General features: G+C 38.4%; 1 protein-coding gene across 1 annotated transcript; it reads left to right on the top strand.

Moving 5' to 3' along the window:
* Positions 1 to 196: 196 nt before the first annotated feature.
* On the top strand, positions 197 to 20925 carry ANKRD7 (ankyrin repeat domain 7). Its single transcript, XM_074367164.1, is given in 8 exon segments — positions 197 to 5570; positions 11876 to 11990; positions 12146 to 12319; positions 13197 to 13303; positions 13934 to 14024; positions 14026 to 14071; positions 19052 to 19140; positions 20525 to 20925. Coding segments are annotated over 7 exon segments (777 nt in total). The 5' UTR covers positions 197 to 5340; the 3' UTR covers positions 19066 to 19140; positions 20525 to 20925.
* The last annotated feature ends 2181 nt before the right edge of the window (positions 20926 to 23106 follow it).

Raw genomic sequence — 23106 nt, 5'->3', positions numbered from 1 at the left:
GGAACAGAGTAATCTGTCAATGTTAATAGTAGCTAACATCTATCCTAATGTTGAATGATGGATTCAGGTTATCTATTGTGACCTAGGGAAAGTACTCAAAAATAATTAAGAGTATTCCTTGATAAGTTTCTTTGATACAAAAAAGAAAAACTAGCAAAATTCTGTTCAGACCTATAAGTTTATTGGAAATCAAAGTATCTTTTCTTTGTGCAAAAGGTGATGTGACATTTTAATCACCACATTTTTTTTTAATGCCAGAGGCAGAGAAAGCACAGAGAAAAGCAATTAAAGTCACAGCGATTAGAAGTCACAAAGATTAAAACTCTTCCGTGTGAAAAGGTAAATCGGAAATGGGACTATGCTAGCAGTCGGAAATGAAGAATGAATAAGAATTTGCATATTTAATTTTGTATATTAAAACTAAGTATCCTATGAAGATTGGAAGAATAGTTTAGGGCAAATGAAATTCTACATTAAAGAATGAATAACCTGAGCAATTCATCAGTCGTATTTCATTTCCTGAGTATTTACTGCATGAGGACATTGACAGACAACATGCCCAGTAAAGTGATATTTGAAGGCAATATACAAATGTGCCCAATGTGTGTCGGAGATTGCAAACGCTTCCATGTGTAAAGATGTGGGAGGGCATGGAGGAGAGTTCAAAGAAATGGATAGGTTTGTGCTGGGCCCTTAAGGATAGTAAGGATTTGCATAAATGGCTAGGAAATCTTTCTAAATTGGTAGACACAAAGGCAGGAATGAGCAAGATGTGTGTGTAATAATTCCGTGAATCACAGGAATAGACTGATCTATCTGTGCACCAAAGGCTCATATCCTGCGCACTCCAAACAAAGGACTGGGCCCTGACCAGCTCTGGGGAGATAACCTTTGAATGAACCTCCTCTGGGAGACTTAGTTCCTTTAGATTCAGAGAAAGGATCCTGCTGAACCTTGAAAATTATGGCAGCCTCTCCTAAAACGGAGGTGGAAACCCAAGTCACAATAGAGATTTTCATTATTATGTCAAACTCATGATCTGAGTAGGTGACCTTAGCAGTGAGAATCTAAGGTAAGTAAGTAGTCCCCTACTGCTCTAGGATAGATGACTTAGGAAATTTCATAGCCTGACACAGGTGGATACACAGGACATAGGTCTTGGGAGACCACCTGGGAGCAAAGAGGATGAGCAGGTATCAGGAGCTCAACAGATTATCTGAAAACTATTCTAAGCTAGCTCTGTTTCCTCTGTGTTATCTGGGGGACATGTGTTACACGGCTTGGGGTAATTTGTCCATGTCACATTAGGCTAAAGGTTTAGAATTTGACTTGCAGGCAGTGTAGATCTATTGGAGAGTTTTTATCAAAGTTTGCTGGTAGCAGTATGGAGGGTGAGTGAGAGTGGGTGAAGATTGAGGCTTAGTGATCATTTAGAACCTACTGTAATAATTTAAGGAAGAAATAGCCCACATTATGGCAATAGAAATGGGTGACAAGGGTACAAACAGAGATGGGGGCAGCTCATTAGATGTAGAAGGTAATAACCCTTCAGTATGTCTGTATATATCTTACACAAACATAGAGCTCCTGGTAACTGAAGGGTGGTCTGTAGGACAGGGGTGTCACGTCCCCAAAGAAGAGGAGACAGAAGCCTGATAGAAATGAGTTCAAGACAGAATATGAAGAGAAACACTGGAGACAATCATCCCACACAACTCTGTCAAGGAATTTTATGCAAAGAGAAAGGGAGAAATGGGCAGTAGCTCCAGATTTTGTCTTTTATTTGTCTGGGTTTTTTTTAGCATTGGAATATTACAGCATATATTGAGGAAAAGAGAAAAAAAGATCCTGTTGGAGTCAGAGAGGGGAAAATTGATGGAGCAACATCCTTAATAAGTCAAGAAGTGATCATCTGTTTCCCAAGTGGAGAGACTGCCCTCCTTAGGAGCAGGGATATTTCATCCACGGTAACAGGAAAGAAGGAACAATGGTGGGCCAGGTGCAGGCAAGTGGGTCAGTGTGGTCTTCCAGGCTTGTGCAAATTCCCTTCTGGTTGCCTTTCTTTTCAGTGAAATGTCAACAAGCTCATCAGAGTAAGAGACAGATAGATAGAGAAGGTATGACCTAGTGGTCCACAGGGTGGGAGTGTAAATGGACCTATGAACTGTCATTATCACCAAGCATTTTAAGCTCAGTAGAGGAAATTTTTTTAAACATTTTTTTATTGAGTTATAGTCATTTTACAATGAGTAGAGGAAATTTTTTAATGAAATGATTGTACATCAGGCATTTCCAATGACTAAACTAGCATTTAGTAAGCACTATTGTAAAAGAAACTTTGAAAGATCATCTAGTACAATTGCCATTATTCAGAAATGCTTTACTTTAAAAAGAAAGAGGGACACCTTTAATTAGCACATAGTACTATTACTTCCTTTTTACTTCTCTCAACCTACCCAAACCAGATGTAGACAGGAATTGTTTAATAGCTGGAAGGGCCCTGAGAGATGGGAGTAAATGTCCCAATAAATTCAATTCACTTTTGATGGACGGATGAATGGAATAATTAATAGACAATTGCACTTGGAGAACTCACAATTTTAAAAGGAAATTTATAAAGTAGTAATTTTGGTGTTGGAGTATCATCTTTTTGCTGTTATTAATTTTCAATGTTCTCAATTAAGACCTAATTCTAGTCTTTGTAAAATTTATAAGATGGGGTAAAAATATATTCCTTAATTTGGAAAAGGAACGGTCTATTTTCAATTAATTCGAAGAAACTATTCTAACAAGAGAGATATGATCTTTAAGTTTGTGATATTTCTATTCCTGTATTTTCCAAGGATAGTTTCCTTATACCATTATTAGAATTTCTATACAAATATTAATGTTAATTATAGAAATTGAAAAACTGATGAAAAAAGAGGGAAAATATTAACCACAAACAAATATGAAAACCACTTGTAACTAAATACACAAACTTCCCTGTCATATTATTTTAGAGGCTTTTTTTCTTCATAAATCTTGCTTGTATACTTTACTAGTTGATGTTAATTATTATTCTTTCTAAATTTCCTTTTTTGTTGTTGTTGTTTTCTTTATTTCTGAGAGTATATATAAAGAGTATTGAAGACAAGTCCTGATTTGTACTTCTTGCCAGTTTCATAAGTGATTAGATGTAGCCTTTGAAAAAGAGGGAGGTCAAAGCTAACACTCTTTTACCTGAGCAACATAAAGAATGGAGTTACCTGTTCTTAAGTAAGAAAGATAATAACAGAGTGGAGTGTCAGGAGATGAATTGAGACATGTTAAGTATGAGATGCTTCGAGTCTATGGACAACAGGATGTACAGTCTGCAGTTCAGGAGAGGGAACCAGACTGGAACTCCCAAATTTGGAGTTGATAGTATACAGATGGTATTTAAAACCATGGGACTGAATGAGGTCACCCAGAAGGGAACAGGGATAGGGGAAGAAATTAAATGGATTCTGGATATATTTTGTAGGTTGAATTGACAGAATTTGCTGGCAGTTTAAATATAGGTGTAAAAGATAAGATTCAAGGATGACTCCAAGAATTTGAGGGAAAAAAAATTAAGCTACTGATGGATTTATCCTCAAGCTCTCCATTACTGGAGATAAAAAGGAGTCAGCAAACTAGACTGAGAAGTAATGGTCAGAAAGGAAGGAATCAAACCAGGGAAGTGTGATGTCTTTGAAGCCAAGTTAAGAAAGTGTTTCAAGGAGCAAGCAATGAATTAACAAGGATTAAAATGAAAACTGAGAACTGACAATTGGATTTCACATGATGGAGCTCATAGTCAATCATACTTAAAACAGTGTGGATTGAGAGAAATGGGAGACAGGGTAATGATGGGAATTGCTTTAAAAGTGAGAACAGAGGAAGAAAGATTGTAGGCAGAGGCCACAAGATTATAGACAATTCTAAGGATTTTTGCTGTAAAGGAGAGAAATGAGGCAATAGTTTTAGGAAGAGTTTGTTGGGGGTTTTTTTGTTTTTGTTTTTGTTTTTAGGATAGACAAATAATAGCATGTACTTACGTTAATAAGAATATCATCAGAGAGGGAAACTAAAGACATGAGAAAACAGGAGAGGGTAGTTGCTGAAGCAATACGGAGGACAGGGTTCTAGTATATAATAGAAGTTCTAGCTTTGATAGAAACAGGGACATAACATCAATACGAACAGGAGAGACGAAAAAATACTCTTTTGTCAAGGTGTAGGTACATAGGTAGATGTTCTGGTAGCCTACATAATTTCTCTTCTGATTCATCCTCTTTTCTCCATGGGTCAGGAAGCCAGCTCATCAGCCAAGAATGAGTTTGAAGAGGGAGAATATATGAAATGTTCAAGGAATGTGTGAGTGTGAATGGATCAGGGAAATATCTAAGGATTGCCGGGAAGCATATTAATCCATTTCAGGAGGGTTTTTATGAACTAAAAGTGAGAAAAGACAGCATGGATTTGTATTTTCCTTTAGTTACATCCAGTGGCTCAGGGCAAACAAGTTTAGATGGGAGTTTTAGATCTAACTAGGTCAGTGGTTTAGGTAGATGAGTAAAAAGAAATGGGGGTGGGGCAAAGATATTGAAGGTATATATATGGGAGTGATGATAATGATTAACCATGGACTTTAATCTAGTTAAGGAGGGAAGTGAGGACAGAGAACAGGGTGGTCAAGGTCAGTGAAAGGTGGCAGAATTAATGGACTGTGGGTGCAACGAGTTGGAAGGATCTTTTGAGTTTTGTGGTGAGAGAAAGTGAGCTTAAATTTTGAGAGATGGTATTCAAAAGTATATTTGAAATTGAGATTATGAAGGGATCTCAGTTATTGTTAAAGGTGAATTGTACCACGTGAACCTTGTTGGTGACAGGCTAGGGGTAAGCTGGAGGCAAGATCCCTAGAGGAGTTTCATCTCCACCACGAGGAAGGTAAATCTCAGTTTGCAAGAGTTTACGCCATTAGGTCTGTCCTTGAAGGCGAAAGGGTTATTTGTAAGAAAGTTGGTAGCTTTCTACCCAAAGGCACTCCATCTAATAGGAAGACTTGAGAGTATAACAGTTAATCTAAGATCTTGACTGGTAGACCCTGCGGCTGGGTCCTAACCACGGCTGCGCGAGGCTCCGGGTGTTGCCAGGTAACCGAGGCAAGCGGCCCAGCCGGGTTCCGACCTTTGGTCAGCTTCCACTACACCGGGGTGAAGATCTGGCCACAGGAGCCTGCGAGCCGTGGGGGGGCCGGGCCCGCGGGTCAGGTAGGGCAGTTAGGGGGCCCAGGAATATCCTTGGTCCAACTGAAGGACTGTCTCCTGTGCCGCCATGAAGAAGATTTTCACCTTATGGGGGAGGAAGGTTGAGCCCCACAGTTCCTGTTCATACCTGTCTGAAGGCCAGGCCAGTATTGGGCCCCCTGCCCAGCCAGGCTACAACTTTCGAAATAAAGATTTAAAGAAACTTCACAAAGCTGCCTCAGCTGGGGATTTGGAGAAGCTGAAGCAGTACCTTCAGCTCAAGAAACATGACGTGAACATGCTGGACCGAGAACACAGGTGACCAGAGTGAGGAAGGGCGGCATGGAGGGGAAGCTGGGGCCACTGCGTTCTCTAACCGTAAACGGGACTTGTGTGGGGGACTCCACTGCTTGTCACTGCGCGTTGCCCTTCGGGGAGAGGTCTGATAACCACTGGCAGGAGGTCACACCCCCGACTGACTTTCAGCTTATTTGTTTTAAAAATAAATTTCAGAGTTTGAGATTTACAAATGTGACTCACTATATATAAAAATAGACTTTAAAACGTTTCTTCTGTATAGCACAAGGAAATATTTTCAATATCTTGTAATAACCTTTAATGAAAAAGAATATGAAAACAAATATATGTATGTATATGCGTGACTGGGACATCGTGCTGGACACCAGAAATTGACATATTGTAACTGACTACTTCAATAAAAATAACTAACTAAATTAATTAATTAATAATAAAAATGCTTACCTGGATATCGGAGGGCATTTGTGTCCTCCCTGGTTCCCTCCACCGCTCCCACTGCCTTAATCTCCACCTCGAGCTCCACCCTTGCCCCATCCTGTGGTACATACTGTCCCCAGCCACCTAAGATTTCCCATATTACTAATGTACTAATAGGAAAAGAGTAGAGGTGACTTACCAGATACAGTGGTTACTAAGACTTTAAGACTTTGAAACAGCAAAACAATTAACTTTTTAATGTGATCTCATATGAAATTTTTTTTCCAGTTTCAGAGGATCCTCAGAAAACTTAACCACCACTCCCTGCAAAAAAAAATTATATATAAATATTTAAAAATGTAGATACTATGTATTTGGCATTAATAACAGAAAATATGTACTGCATGTACCTACCTAAAATCTTCTGGGGAGTTTTCAAGTCCCAGGGCATGAAAGGCATCACCTTTCATCATTATCAGGCAACTGGACACAATGGTTAGAGGTTTGGTGCCAGCTTGCTGATTGTTTTACCTCCTTCTCTTTTAACAAAAGCAGTCTATTTACCTGACTTTTATCCTGCACCACTCCTTTGAATTACTTTACAGGGTCAAGAATAACCTCAACACGACTTTATTCGGTGGTCAGTTCTCAGTCTTACCTGGCTGGCATTTCAGCCACATCTCTCACGTGCCCTATCACTAGTTTTTGAAATACTGTCTTTCAGGACACTTGGTTCACCTGGCATTTCTCCCACTTCTGTGGACACTTCTTTTCAGACTCCTTTCCTGGTTTCTCCTCATCTTCCTGACTGGTGAACATTGGAGGGCTCAGACCTTGAAGGATTCTCTCTCTCTCTCTCTCCCCCTCTCTTAATCTTCATTTGCCTGGTGAGGAGAGATCGGCTTTAAGTATCCATATTCTGATGTGTTCCAACTTTTTATCTCCAGTAGACCTCTCCCCTGAACTCTAGACTCATATATATAAATGCCTACACTATCACTTGTGTATCTAGTAGGCTGAGGTGTGCTGGTAAATGTTTAATATAAAAAGGCTCTTGAGTAGGGGTAGGGGTGGGGGTGGGGCAAAGGGTGGAGAAGCCCTGATTTCAGGCTGCCAATGTTACGTCACCTAGCTCGAATAATTCCTGAAAATTTAACGACTGGCTTGTGAGAGCCACTGGCTCCATCCCTTCAGTGCTCAGGCATCTGAGACATCCCCACACCGCACTCCTATTATTCCTCCTCAGATATACATTTCTCTTTCTGTAAATGCTGAAGACTTCCTTTCCTTCATTTAGGCTGGAACCCTTAGAGTCATTCTTGACTTCTCTCATTCTTTCACATCCCCCAACTGATTCAACAGCAAATCTTTTTGGTTCCACCTTCAAAATATATCTAAAACCCCACCATTCCTTGCCACCTTCACAGTTACCATGTGAGTCACAGGCACCATTATATCTTAACCAGAATTACTGCCATGGCCTCCCAGGTAGTTTTCTTTTAACTTTTTCAGTTTATACTCAACACATTGGCCAGAATGATCCTCTAAAATGTTTGTCAAATGATGTCATCCCTTGCCTATACAACTTCCACTGGCTTTCCATCTCATTAGGGGTAAAAGCCAACGTCCTTCCAAAGTCTCATACAGCCTTACACGACCTTCACCCCACCCTGTTATCTCTCTGCTCTTACCTCCTACAATTCTCCCTTCCACTCATCTCCAGCTACTCTGGCCTTTTTAGTGTTGCACAGAAATGCCAGACATGCCGTTATTAGGGACTTTGGACTTGGTAGTTCCTTTCCTTGGAGTGCTTCCCCGGAGATGTCCACATGGCGTGCTCTCTCATTTCCTTCAGGGGTTTGTCACCTTCTCAGTGAGGGCTTCCCGGCTACTCTACCTACAGTTGTACCCCCCTCCACGCTGACGTTTTCCATCTCTCTTCCCTGCCTTATTTTTCTCTTTAGTACTTAATACTGTCTGTTGTATCTTGTATTTTAAGTGTTTTCTTGTTGTTGTTGATCTCTTCCTCTAGCCATGTATGATCCAAAAGCACAGGTATTTTTGTCTGTTTTGCTTGCTACCTACCTAGAATCTTGCCTAGCCATAGCAAGTGCTTAATAAATATTTTTTGATGAATGCGCACATACATAGAGATAAATATAACTTAGAGATACTGTTCAGCAATAAAAGGATATCTCTCATTAATAAAAGAAATGAATTACTGACACGTGCAACAACATGGATGAATCTTGAAGGTGTCGTGCTAACTGAAAGAAACTAGATACAAAAGACTATATATATTGAATGACTCCATTTATGTGAAATTCTAGAAAGGCAAAAGTATAGCCACAGAAAGCAAATTAATAGTTTCAGATGGGGACTGGGGGAAAGGGACTGATTGTAAAGGGGCATGTGGGAACTTTTTACAGTGATGGAAATGTTCTTTATCATGTTTATGGTGGCCATAGTGGCCCAGTAGGAAGAACATTGTTTCAGGAATAAAAATCTGAATTTGAGGCCTGCTCTGCATATGTATGACCTTGCTCCTAAATCTCCTCTTCTGTCAAATCAGAACTGTTAGTAGATTTAGTGTTTTTCAAACCAAGATCTGCAAAGCCCCACTGCAGACTACTTCTTATTTAACCCGAGTAGCTCTCTGGTAATGTGCTTTGCTTATTTGGCATATACCTATGTTTTTATTTCAAAAGCACCTAATAAGTTTTATTTCAAGAGCACAGTGCCTAATAAGTTTGAAAATAAACAGGAGATGTTGAATAGCTCTTCCAGCTATAAAATTAAATTACTTCTATGGTTTTTAATAAAAAGTCCTTCAGATCTATATATAGCCTGGTAAATAAAGTCTCAAGTCCAAATGAATACTTTTAGTCACATTATTCAAACCCAGATTAGATATAACATGCCCAGCCTAGAGTTGGAAATAATGTAATGGTCCAGTATGAGGTAGCTTCCTGGTTGCTTCTCCATTTACCCTGAATTCTAAATGATCAAGAGCCCAACAAAGTCTGCTGACGAGAAGGGTATTATTCTCATGACAGGACCTAACTGAAGATGGCAGCTGTGTTCTCGTGTCTCACCCTGTGTGGTGGAAAACAATTCTCATTTCAGTCTCCATAGTAATGACTCTTCACATCCAAGTCATGCCTTTTTTCTAAAGTTCAGTTAGAGATTTCTTGGATCTGACAATTCTTCACTTGTCCACAATCTATGCTGACAGTTCTTTCACTGGTATATGAGAGACTGAGAGACTGGGAGAAAACAGAACTTGAATGAAACAGGACACTAGCTCACCTGAAACCCTAGGAACCAGCACTAGGCCTCAGAGAATTCAGATTTCTTGTAAGATAAGTACTATGAGATAAAAAGTAACAATAGAAAGTCTTCAATTGGGAATATAGGAATATAATACATTAATAAAATGAAAGTTATGGATTTTTTAGAAATGGAATAGTTTCCTTGGTTTTAAAGCATTTCTCTAAATTTTTGTAAATAAATGTTTTGCATTCAACTGTTTCAAAAAAAAAAAAACAGAATGGTTTTTGTTTTTGACATTAGGTAAAAAACATTCACATTGGTCTTGAAGCATTTTCCTTATATGTGTACACATTTGGCAAATGGCCATAACAAAGAATATTCCAGTTGTGATCTTTGGGATTAAGAACAGTTAAATCTAAAACTTGAAAGCAAATATTATATCCATATATGGTTAAGATATTTTGTCTTTTTAAATCAGGATGAGTCATTTAAAAGGATGCCAAATATTCTGAGTAAAAATCTTTAGAAGACTGTCTCGAAGGCTGAGTGATCTTATAAAGGCGGAGTGATCTTATAAACTTTGTAATGTTTCCTGCTGTACATGAATTAGTCTTGCTTTCAGATTTTGTGTAAAAGACCACAGGACTGTATTGCTCAGCACTTCCTTAGAAAGCTGAAGCTTTCATAGCTATTTTATTCTATTGAATTTGTGGCTGAGTTCCTATGTTCCTTGGTACATACAGATGGGCTCTGAAATTTTTATAAAAGTTCATCACATAGGGTTTAGACTTCATTTGTAGAGTGAAATTATCCAGCAGGGCTACAGCAGCCACGTTTGGAGGACCTACCAGGAATTACCAAATGCCACTTACTTTCTCTTAGAGAAGAGAAATTGGTTTTGTTTCTGGTTTTTGGGTTTTGTTTACATATTTTAATTCATAAAAAAGAGAACTGGAGTTAGAGAGAGAGAGAGATGGATCTAAAAATTGAGTAAAAGCCATCTACGTTCCTTAAGACTAAATTCTTGAGATATCTGTAAAAGTGAAGAAGATGGATCAAAATGTTTGTTGGATTTGCTGCGCTACCTCAAGAAGCTATTTTAGGTCAGCTTAAAGCCATTTGTCCCTGTATGTTTGGGTTGAAGACTGGAGAAACTTCCTACTATGCAAGGAAGTTTATCTTTAAGCTAAATTATGGATGTTAATAAAAAGGCTAATCAGTGTTTTCCCTGTATCAGGATTTCTGAGAAATCAAATTAGTTATCAGAAGTGTGTTTGGTAAGGATGGAATCATAGCAAAATAAAGTAGATAATTTTGGGGGATATTTCATCTACACCTGGATGTCTGAGGAGTCATTTTTGTTCTACAATAAAGTGTTCCTTTCCAATGACTGGCAAGTATGGGTTCCTTAAATTCAGATCTTCTTTACCATGGAGGATGTAAACCATGGATAACTTCTGGTTTCAGTCTGTCATCCAAGCTGACCATTCTCTTTCTGATTATAGTCTTTCTTCAAACAGAATAATATATTGGTTAGGTGTCCGCTTTTTGTACTGTAGTTATAGTCTTGCTGATAGAGATTACATTCAGGTAAACTTGATTAGAACTTTGGATTTCTAAGTGTTCAAAGTTATTTTTAATATTTTCTTGATTTATTCCCATAAATGGTAAGTTATATCATCATGTATGGATTTTGTCAGTCTAGTTCTTTGAAAGCTACATTATTTTCAAGTCCTTCTGGGACACACTTTGCTACTGTTAGTGTCAATAACAGGTCTGTCTGGGGACCCGCAAAGTACTTCTGAGGACCTAAAATTAAGTGGGGCAATGGCATCTGAAGTCTCTCATCTGGGAACTGGGCTACGTATATAAGGACTCTGTATTTTAAAATTACCTAAAAGCAAGAATATAACGATACCACCTTCACAAATAAATAAAAGTTCACTGAGGGCCAGTCTAGGCTAAACACTACAAAGTTTGAACGGAACTAATTCCTATCTGACATACTTCATGAGCGCGTGCTTGGTTCTGGGAAGGGCTACACAGAACATCGCTCTTTGAGAAGCAGAAATTATTTTAATAACTTAAAATTGGGTTGAGATTTACAACTTAAAGAGTCCTTACGCTTTCACCTTTGTGTTCATTTCTTAGATGCAAATGCCACCTTTATAGCTGAGCAAAGGGAGAGACACATTCTTAGGGGCAGATGCCATGGAATAGGGGCTCCAAACACAGGCAATGCCCCCTCCTCCTGGGAGCCGGCACATGTACCTCAGATTTTGGAGAACATTTCTAGGTTTTATTGGATGTCTAATTTTATCATTCTTTCCAAGGATCAGGCTCCATTTTGGTGTTTTTAAAAAAAAAACAAACTATTTTTTAACTCAAGTTAAATTTTCTTCAAAGCAAAACCAGTTAAATAGTTGATCTTTAAGGCATTTGCACGGCCGTTTTCATTCTGTAAAAAGCAATTATAATTAAACATTGCATAAATATAAATAAGTACATGAAGCAAATACCTTAACAATACATGATCTTGCTTGTTCTTGGGTATAACAGGCATCTTCTCCAGCTAAGACTTACCTCTAACTTTGTGTTTCATTATATTGATACAGAACACCTTTGCACCTGGCCTGTGCTAATGGAAACTCAAATATTGTCTCACTCTTAATTGAGAAACAATGCAAAGAAAGTGTCTGGAATGGTGCAAACAGATCTCCTTCGACTAAGGTGTGCTAGTTTTTCCTTTTCAGTTGAAATTTTCTTCTAATCCTAGTTAGCTTTTCTTATATTTCATATTTTAGAATATAGTATTAGACTTTAGTTTGACATATCAGATCCTGAGTAGTAAATCGGTTACCCATATATTCTTTTTGTACTGCCAGGCAGTGCAGCGTGACAAGGAGAGCTGTGCTGCTATTCTTCTGGAGCACGGTGCAGACCCAAACCTGGTGGATTTAGATGGCAATACTGCTCTTCACTACGCTGCCTGCCATCCTAGTATCTCATTAGTTGAAAAATTGCTCGAACACAAAGCTAACCTTGAAGCTCAAAATAAGGTAGTCTTCTCTTGAAAACAACACATTATATTTTAGAACGTAGTGAAAGAAGGTAATTCATCGCAGATCATTTATATCTGTTAAAACACGTTATACAAAGGGTGAATTTTCCGAAGTGAAATTAGGGTGAAGGAGAAGATGATCCAATACTGATAAGAATTTCCTTTTTAAAAAAAATCTTTCTCCATTTCATTTCAGAGTACACCCCTGACCTCCAAAGGATTATGTTTAACAATTATAACTGTTCAAAGGTCTATATCAAATGAGACATGTTTGCTTTCCCTAAAATGAATATTGATTAAAAATCACAAAATCTACATCTTTTTAAATTTTACTTAAAAGCTTATGAATAATTATAAGAATAGGGTTGTATTAGAGAATCACTTGTTATACTCAAAGTAACCCAACTCTCCTATTAAGACTTTATTGATAACTGATGAGTATTTATTTTTAATCTTCTTAACACTTTAGATCACTGATACTTTATCTACGTGACAGCCTCAAACAAGTGCTAACCTTGGAGGTTTAAATGAAACCCTATGGAAACCCAACTGTAACAACATCATGAAATGTGAATTAATGGTTTGCAGTATTTATGTTGAATGCTAGGTGCTCATTACTTAAATACTCCAGGCTGCTCTTGCCCACAGTTTGAATTAAGCCTAAAGTAGAAACTTTTATTTTTTGACTGGCCAACTCCAATTTATTTTCTTGATCTCTAAAGTCATATTTTGTTATATGTCAAAATCTTTTAAAATTTGAGTGTACATTCAGAGGTTTCATATAAGCATCCTTATTTTTGAATTGAACTTAATTCTAAAAGGCATCTAATGTTGGTACAGTATTTTAAATAATCACTTTGAAATAATTTTTCCAGGATGGGTATACTCCACTTTTACTTGCCATTACTGAAAATAATGCAGAAATGGTAGAATTTCTTCTGAAGAGAGGGGCAGATGTGAATGCTGCAGATAAAAATCAAAGGTATAATTAATGTTAAACAAGAGCATATAACTACAGCTATCTAACAGGAATATATATAAAATGCTAAGTGCTCATTTCTCAGATACTCCAGTCTGCTCTTGCCCACAATTTGAATTAAGCCTATACATATTTGATATTGAAAAGATTTGCCATATGATTTTGGACAAATTACCTGAACTCCCAGGATCTGTTTTTCCATCTGTAGTATCAAAGAGTTGGGCCAGACTGGTAGGTTATTACTGTTACTATTTTTTGTAACGTTAGAACCTTCCACAGGAACTCAACCTCTCATTCCCAGATGCTGTAGTTAAACGGGGATGGGGCACCCAGAGTCTCAGATACACCCCTCCATAGAATTTCTGAGACATCTCCCAGAAAAGGGTTCCAGGGAGCAGGGATTGAGACCTGCTGAGCTAGCTGCTTCCTAGGGCCTCTTGTCTTCACAGTCTACGACGAGACCTGTGATTGGCACACCTCTCTGAGCAGATTTGCCCCACTTCTTACATCCTTGTCCTGACTCCTTTCCTGGTAGAGATCCTACATATGAACAGTAAATTTAAAAGACTTAACTTTTTAAAAATACAAGTTTAAGACTCATAAATGAACATTTATTTATATCTCCTGCTCCAGAACAGCCCTTATGATTGCTCTCAGCGATGAACCATCGAGTTTAGTCAGTCTTCTTCTTCAGCAAGAAGTGGACCTATCCCGCCAAGATATTTACGGATTCACAGCTGAGGAATATGCTTCCTTCAATGGTTTTACCATGTAAGTGATACTGCGTATCCTTTAACAAGTGTGTGGAATTTGAGCATCAGGAAAGAAACGCAAGCCCCAAAGTACAAAGCTGGAGTAGGCTCCACAACAGGGTAAACACAAATCTGGGCCCACGGATCCAGGGGTGCCTGATTTCTTCCATTTGTAGGGCGCGATCAATTTAAGTACTGCAGGTAGGCCGAGTCTACAGATTAATTCCCAATGGCACGGGCATTTCAAGTAGGCCAGAACAGGGGTTCCAGCCAACAGTGACAAAGCTATTAATAAAACATAAAAAACCTAAGAGGAGATCGGCAGCAGTGGCAGAGCCTGAGCTCGCCTACTCTCTCGGGTGCACCAAAACTATAACTATTTGCATGACGACCATTGACAAAAAAGACCAGAACCTACGAGAAAAGATCTTCTACAGCTAAAGTGATAAAGAAGCAACCACAAGGAGAAAGGCAGGAGGGGCAGAGTCATGATATAGTCAAGTCCCATTCCCCGAGGTGGGTGACCCACAAACAAGAGAAGAATAGGAATTGCAGCGATTCTCCCACAGGGGTGAAGGGTCTGAGCCCCACATCGAGCTCCCCAGCCTGGGGTCTGGCACTGGGAATACAAGCCCTCAGAGCATGTGGCTTCAGAGGGCTGGGGGAAATGGAGGCTTCACTCTTAAAGGGCACACACAAAACATCACACTCTCCAGGACTCAGAGCAGAGGCAGTAATTTGAAAGAAGCCTGGGTCAGGCCTACCTGCTGATCTTAGAGAGTCTCCTGGAGGGGCAGGAGGCAACTGGAGCTCACCTTGTGGATGTTGACACTGGTGCCAGCCATTCGGGCGCTGGTTCTACCATGTGGACACTGGTGCTGGCAGGCACCATTTGGGAAACCTTCCTTTGGCTTATTAGCCTCAGGACCCAGCCTTGCCCTGGCTCAACAACCTGTAGGCACCAGTGCTGGATGCCTCAGGTTAAGCAAATAACTAGGCAGGGACACAGCTCTACCCACCAGCAGCTGCCGTAAGACCCTCTGAACCCACAACCATCCGTGGGCCCAGACATGGACCAATACTCTAGTGTGCAGGTATCAGACCGAGAAGCCCCAGGGCCTCCAACCAGAAAACCCAGGACCTAGTTCCACCCACCAGTGGACAGACACAAATCCTGCAGCTTGCAAACCCAGTCCATCCTCTAGCAGGTAATACTCTGCCCTGGGACCTGCTGGGCCCTGGCCCCACCCACCAGTGAGCATGCTCTAGCCTCAGGACCAGCCTCACCCACCCTCAGGCAGATATGAGCCACAGTCCCATAGCCCGTGGACCTTGCCCCCACAATGAGAAGCCCAGATCCTTCCCTGGGACCAGCCTCACCCACTAGCGATTTGACACCAGCTCTGGGACCCCTGGGCCCTGCAAACAGACCCCATGATCCAGTTCTGTCAGTCAATAAGCTGGCACTATCCCCAGGATCTGGCTTCATCTACCAGAGGGTGGGCAACAGCCCCAGGGTATCCTGGATCCTGTCTCCACCCACCTGTGAGCCAGCAGTAGCCACAGGGAACCCCAGGAAAAACCTACACCAAAGAATACTCTGCAGTCAGCTGCCTCATGACCCAGCCCTGCCAACCAATGTCCTGCAGCTCTGCACAAGGCAGGGCCTGGCAGCCTGGTTAGGGGTCAACCATGCCTACCAGACCACCCACAGTAATCAGCCTGTCACAATAGAGGGACCCACCCAGCCCACACAGAGGGAACCCCTAGAGCAAATAGTTCTGAGGACAAAACAGGCTGGAAGACAGAGTAGTGGAAATCACTGCTGCTGAACAGAAAAAAAGAAAAAAAGAATGAAAAGGAACAAGGACAGTTTAAGAGACCTCTGAGACAACATCAAACACACTAATACTCACACTATAGGGGTCCCAGAAGGAGAAGAGAGAGAGAAGTGGGCTGCGAATACATTTGAAGAGATAATATCTGAAAACTTCCCTAACTTGGGAAAGGAAACAGATATCCACGTCCAGGGAGGGCAGAAAGTCCCATATAGGATTAACCCAAAGACAAACGTATCAAGACACATTGTAATTAAAATGACAAAAGTTAAAGATAAAGAGAGAATATTAAAAGCAACAAGGAAAAAGCAACAAGTAACATACAAGGGAACTTCTTTAAGACTATCTGATTTTTCAGCAGAAACTGCAGGCCAGAGGGAGTGGCACAATATACTTAAAGCAATGAAAGGCAAAAATCTACAACCAAGAATGCCCTACCCAGCAAGGCTCTCATTCAGATCTGATGGAGAATAGATTTGGAGGGTATTATGCTGAGTGAAATATCAGAGAGAAAGAGGCAAATACTGTGTGGTATCACCTCTATGTAGAATTTTAAAATAAAACAAACTAGTGAATATAATGAAAAAAGAAACAGACTCACAGATATAGAGAAAAAACTAGTGGTTACCAGTGGGCAGAGGAAGCAGAGAGGAGCAAGATAACGGTAGGGACTAGAAGGTACAAACTATGTATAAAATGAATAAGCTACAAGGATATATTGTACAGTGCAGGGAATATAGCAAATATTTTATAATAACTTTAAATGGAGTGTAACCTTTAAAAACTGAATCACAATGCTGTGTACCTGTAACTTATATAATATTGTACATCAACTATACTTCAACAACAAAAAAATAAATGGGCAATAGAATTGGGCAAAAGATGATTAATTCACACAAGACCCTTGAAGTGTTTTTACATATTAGTAAAGTTTTTTTCAAGTTTACTCAAAAACAATGTTATTGTTATTGTGTCTTTAGATAACTATAGTTTGATAAGTTTTCAGAATTCAGAATTCTTAAGTATAGTCTCATTATACCCAAAAGACAAAATTTTAATAATGAACATGAATTTCTGATTTTAATAATCAGTGAGAAAATAAGGTGCAATGAACAGATTATTTTACAGCTAATGAATTTAAACATGTAGAATATTTTCTTTATAATTTTAACAGTAATTATAAATTATGCATAGGTATTTTTGTTATTTTATTGCTTTCTTATTCTTCTTCCACCTAAAATTCATATTTTAGTCATTAATTTCATGTGAAAATCAAAGGGGGAGAGGGAGAGAGGGAAAAATAATTTTCATATACACTCTCAGATATTTATTTTAAAAGTCTTAATTTAATTGAACTTTAGAAACTAAGGAATTCATAACTGATTAAATATATGAACCATAATTGAAAACACTATTTCCTTCTTTGCAATATCAGACATGTGTATCTTGTTTTACCTGGGTTTTTAAGCAAACCGTATGTTTAAAAATTTAAATGAAATAAAGAGATAAATTACAGGTGAATATCTATACTATAAAAAGGATTATTTGCTTTATAACAGAGATTCCTAACTGTTCATTCTTCACTTAGAAAGTCTGGATATATGAAACTACGGGACACATATATCTGTACAATAATATATCTGTTGGTCTGAAAACGGTGATTGTATATCTAAATAACTTGCTTGTATATCTTGTGAAGCTATCATTGGGTAGGTAATTGAAAGGAAATCTCACAATTTTCTTTCATCTCCCCCAAGTGGTTTTTAGAACATTCTTTTTGTGGTTTGCTCCATCCGTAATTTAAGAATAAATAAATGACCGTGGAATTTTTACCACCTCAGTGTTACTTTAACATTTTCAATGTTGAAAATTCTAACAGCATTATATTACTTTTCTTTTTCCCTAAGACGTAAAAAAGAAGAGTGGTAACTTCCTAATGACTAAGCAATTACTTTTAGGACGTGGGAACTTTTAGCATTTAAGAAAAATTGCAAATAACTCTAAGCTGCAATCTAATTCCTCTATCATTTTGTGTTTGTTTGTTTTTGCCCCTCTTTTGTAATAGGAACTAAGCTCTCTGTAGTTGTGACTTTTGTTGCTTGAGTAGCGGTTGGCCATCCACCATATTCAGTACACAGCCTCTGCTTTCTAGGACCATTTGTTAGATCTCTTTCCTGGTTCTGGGGCTTGGTAAGAGTGGGAACATAGAATATGTTTCTCATATACATAGTTTTTAAAAAATGAGTGAAACTGTCTCAAATGAGGGAATTATATTTAGATATATATTCTACAGTTAGTTGTAACTCATATATTGCCTCATTTCTTTCACTGAAATTCTCAAATCATATGCCTATTAATGAGTGACTAGAATGGGCTCTTTTCAGGCAAGGAGAAAAGGTTTATTGTTTACTGGATATGTTTCAGTCTCAGACTGAGTTAACTGTCTTCCCTTTGTCAGTTTACTGGTAAGCCCAAGTGTTATGAGCTGAACTGATCTGTGCTCCTCCAAAATTCATGTGTAAGTCCCACCTCCCAGTACCTCAGAATTTAGTTGACTGTATTTGGAGAGAGGGCATTTAAAGAGGTGTTAAGTTAAAATGACTGTGCAATTAGGGTGGGCTCTAATCCAATTTGACAGGTGTCCTTCTAAGAGGAGATCAGGAAAATAGAGACACATCTAGGGTGCTGGTGCTCAGAGGGAAAACTTAGCCAAGGAGAGAGGCCTGGAACAGATAGATCCTTCCTGTATGGCCCTCAGAGGAAACCAACCCTGCTGGCACCTTGATCTGGGACTTCCAGCCTTCAGAATTGCAAGAAAATAAATTTCTGTTGTTTAAGTCACCCAGTCTATGGTATCGTGTTATGGCAGCCCTAGCGAACTAACACACCAAGGATAACCTAAAGCCACTTTTTCTACCTTGCTTGTGGCTTATTTGTGACAAGAAGAAGAGAAGTGCCAGAGAATGGGAGTATGTGAGATAAAAATGGTGTCTGTTGCTGGAGTTGGCTTCAGAAGAGGCTCAAGGTCAGCAGTGAGTGTGTGATGTACTTGGGAAGGCATTAGCTAATGTCTAAGGGTTTGGTTTGGCAATTATGTATTCTGAATTGAGCTGAATATTCATGAGTGCTGGAATTCATATATATTTTCTCTTCATGGGTAGATATCATCAATTAACTGCTAATTATGGAAAGGAGATATCTGCAGATACAACTTTGGACACTACATTTGATATACAAGAACTGAGTGAAGGTAAGAAGATATGAACTGAACAAGTAGTTTTTCTTGTTGGTTTTTATTTCTTTGTATTTTAGGAAGGGACACAACTTTTGCATATAATAACCAAGTTTGAGATTTTCTTCAACTTTGAAATGCTAAATATTTTTAAGAACTGTTCTTAAGCATATTGGTAATTAATATTCTGACACTGCTGAGTGAAAGTGTAATGTGAAAATACATGGAATGATTAAGACATTTTTATTTATAGTCTCTCAGTGAGTTATAAAAAACACAATTTTGCATGCATATAGAGATTTTTCAAAGATTTAAAGCTATTAGTATATTTTTAAATTTTATTCTAATAATACTTCAGATAAATACATTTGATAATAGTTAATATAATACATACCTAATCATTACATAAAACTTAAAATTAAGTAATTATATTTGGGAAGAATTGAAAATGCTATGCATCTATTAAAATAATTTTTGGTGCTTATTTAAAAAAATACATAGTTATTTAGGTCTGTGAAACACAGCTTTGTATGTGTATGTGTGAATATGTCTTACACTGGCATTCTTTTAAATAGTTGGATGAAATAAAAATTCATACAGTTATTCTGTGTACTCACCAGCAACCACACTAGGTGGGGTACTAACCTACCCTTCACCTATAGTGTAAAAAGGAAAAAAAAAGGGGGGGGGGCAGAGAGGGAGCCTGATGGCAATAGGAGATCATATAAAAGTCTCAACTATTCACACTCTCTCCATCCCCTCAAGGGTATAGTTATGATACTTAGAAGAACGTTTGGCCCTATTGATTCTAGGTAGATAAATTTAAGAGAGAATTTCCCTAAATTCCCCTTTTATAAGCTTAATCGTTATTTTTCAAGAAATTTTGGTTTTTTGGACTCGATCTACATCTTTCTCTCTTTCTCTCCTACCATCTCTCTCTTTTAATGCCCACATAGCTATAAGAAGAGAAGAATTTCTGTGATCTACACTTTACTTCTTTAGGGAAATAAAGCAGTAGAATCCATGGAAACACCACTCCCACATTTTGTGTATCTCCTGAGGGCAAACAATTAAAGCCACCCCCAATCCTTTCACCCTGGCAATGCATGTTTCCAGTTTCTAGTGAAATTTTAGTTTTGTATGTGTTAAAGTATAATAGAAATACTAGGTCAAGAAAATTATCGGAAGACACTGCAAAAGACAGCAAACTTAAAAAGTTATATTTCTGTCAGACTCAAAGTGGGTAACTTCATTATTCATTTTAAAATGATTGTAAAATGCGGAAGTATCAATGCTAAATTATAATTGTGTTGTAGCTGAGGCGCAGAATTTAAGAAATATACTTAGGATTGAAAATATTTGAACATAAATGAAGACATTAAAACTATCACTTTTTTTCTAGATGTGTAATTTCATGCCTGCAAATCCTTTGCTGCTGCCTTGGATTAGAAAAGTCTGTTTTGAAAGAACAGTTAAGTGAACTATCACAGCATTTTTGCCGACTAGTCATTTGAAGAAAAGCTTGTGAAATGGAGAGCCATTTTTACCTTAGAAGATGTGAAGAAATTTCAAAAGACATATGTCTCTTATCATGACTCGTCAGTTGAAAAAATACAATTTGTGTTCAATATATGGGCAGAGAAAAACTTTTCAGTCAAAATATTAGATGAGATATTAGTAAAAGTAAACTTGCAACATACTATGTTGAGCCTGCATTAGAACATTCAAAATAAAGCAAAAATACTAACATTTTGGCTATAAAATAGAGGAAAAAAATAATAAATAATCCTGTATAAATGGAAATCCTCTTGTATTTTATGTACTTTCATTGATAAAGTGCTTTTGATTTTTTAGGGATATTATATTAGTATGTATTCAGGAAATCTGGGTATTATAGAAAAGAAAAAATACGCATCAACTGTAGTCTCATCACCCAAACAAAACATCTGTTATATTTTTGGCATGTTTTTGTAGTGTTTTAAAATTTACTTAGCTTCTTTTCCCTCAAAGGGAATTTAAACATATTGGTAAATAATATTCTTTCCTTTTAAAAAACATAATATATAGTATGTAGTCCTCACTGTGCTCCTTGCCATACCTTAAACACATGCAGTGTGGTCTGGCTTCAGGACTGTTCCTGGGAAGGCTCTTCCTTTAGCTGTCTCCTGGGACGGCTTCCTTGCCTCATCTGGGACCTCAGTGCAGCTTTCCTGTCTGTCCTGCCGTTCTGTCACTTACAGCTCTTTATTATTTCTCCCTTTCCTCCTTGCCTTTCAGATTGCAAGCTCCATGAGAGCTTCAATATTTTGTCCTTAGTTAAACCTCCATCACCCGTAAAATGCCCGGAGTATAGTAGGTATTCAGTTTGCTATTTACATGATAACTGACGCATGTCAGGCACTGTTCCAAGTGCTCTGCATATGTCTTATGCAGTCTTCACAGTCTTGGTGAGATAGGTACTATTTGCATCCTCATTTTATGATGACGATATTGAGGTGCAGCAAGGCTTAACAACTTGCTGGAGCTTACTGAGCTAGGAAGCTGCGAGCAGGGATGTGAACCCACGCACTCTGGGTTGGAACCTACCCAGTCTGACTCCAGAATTTGCCCCATTAATTAATATACCATACCATCTCTCTCATGAATAGATGGATACATATCATTCTTATAAACTCTACCTTTAATGGCTCAGAGGAAAGACTTGTGCATTATTTGCAACTTATTTGAATGGCTCATTCATTTAAATACGTTTGTTGAACTCCTCGCTAGTGCTAGGAGATGTAGAAGTGCTGAAGTGGAGGGAAAAACCTGACAATTCCTGACAGCAACTCAACACACACTTAATTTCCACTCTGGTTTAAGTCAGTGGTTCTCAACTGGTGGCAATTTTGTTCCCCAAGGAATATTTGGCGATGTCCAGAGAGAATTTTGGCTGTCAAGACTGAGGAGGAATACTGCTAACTATCCTATATTGCACAAGACAGCCCCCTAAAAGCCCTTATCTGACCCCAAATGACGAAAGTGCCCAGGCTGAGACCTCTGATCTAGATTCTATATTATGTACAAGGGAGCAAAGAACAAAAAGGTATCTTAATTTCCTCTGCCCTCAATGATCTCACAAATGTTTAGTCTTCCGCCACCACCCCAATCCTTCTCAACGTTCAAGTTAATAAAGGTCAGGCTATGTGAACACTCCCTTTCCTATTAGCATAGAGGGAGGGAGTGATAAACTACATAGAGTAGGTTAGAGAGTGTCAGGGGTGATTTCAAATAAAAGAGAAACTTTTGTCCAGGCTTGCCTTCATAAGTAGTTTTTCTGGGTGTTCCAATCAAAACTTACCCATCATAATAAAAGTTAAGTCATTAACAGAGGCACAAGCAAAGGACCCAAGAATCAGAGGAGGGAGGGCTCCTTTGTGGAGGCCTGACCAAGGTTAGCCTTGGAGGAGAAGAGAGGGTTTGAATCAGGTGCTGAAGGCTGGATGGAATTTTGACATGGGACATCTCATAAAAAACTAGGTAAGACAGAGAAAGAACTTTCTATATATTTTATAATTTGAACTACTTTTGAATTACTACCCATTTGGGGAAAATGCATACTCTAAATGCAGGCCTAGTGGAACAATATTTGACTTGAGTTTAATTGCGAGCTCATTATTGTTAATTTTCCTAAGTATTTAAAATCTTAGAACGCTATTACATTGAGAATTACTTTTCAGTGTTCCTGGTAGTAGTATCTAAAATAGAGCACATTTACTCTTTACGAAGTTTAACAAAAGAAGACAACTGTTTAATATATATTCAACTTTAGGTGAATATTTAAACTTCCTTGAGGCAGCCATATAAACAGACTACTCTTCTCAGTCATATGAACAGCTTGGAGGAATACCTTTATTTATGGTTGACGTCCTGTATTGCAACCTTCACCCTTCCTCTTCTTATTCCAAGGTTGTGCAGATTTGGGCCACCCTCTCATAGGGAGCA

This window comes from Camelus bactrianus, chromosome 7 (genome assembly GCF_048773025.1).
Source record: "Camelus bactrianus isolate YW-2024 breed Bactrian camel chromosome 7, ASM4877302v1, whole genome shotgun sequence".
In the NCBI taxonomy this organism is placed as follows: domain Eukaryota; kingdom Metazoa; phylum Chordata; class Mammalia; order Artiodactyla; family Camelidae; genus Camelus; species Camelus bactrianus.
This window is presented reverse-complemented; position numbering and strand designations above follow the sequence as displayed.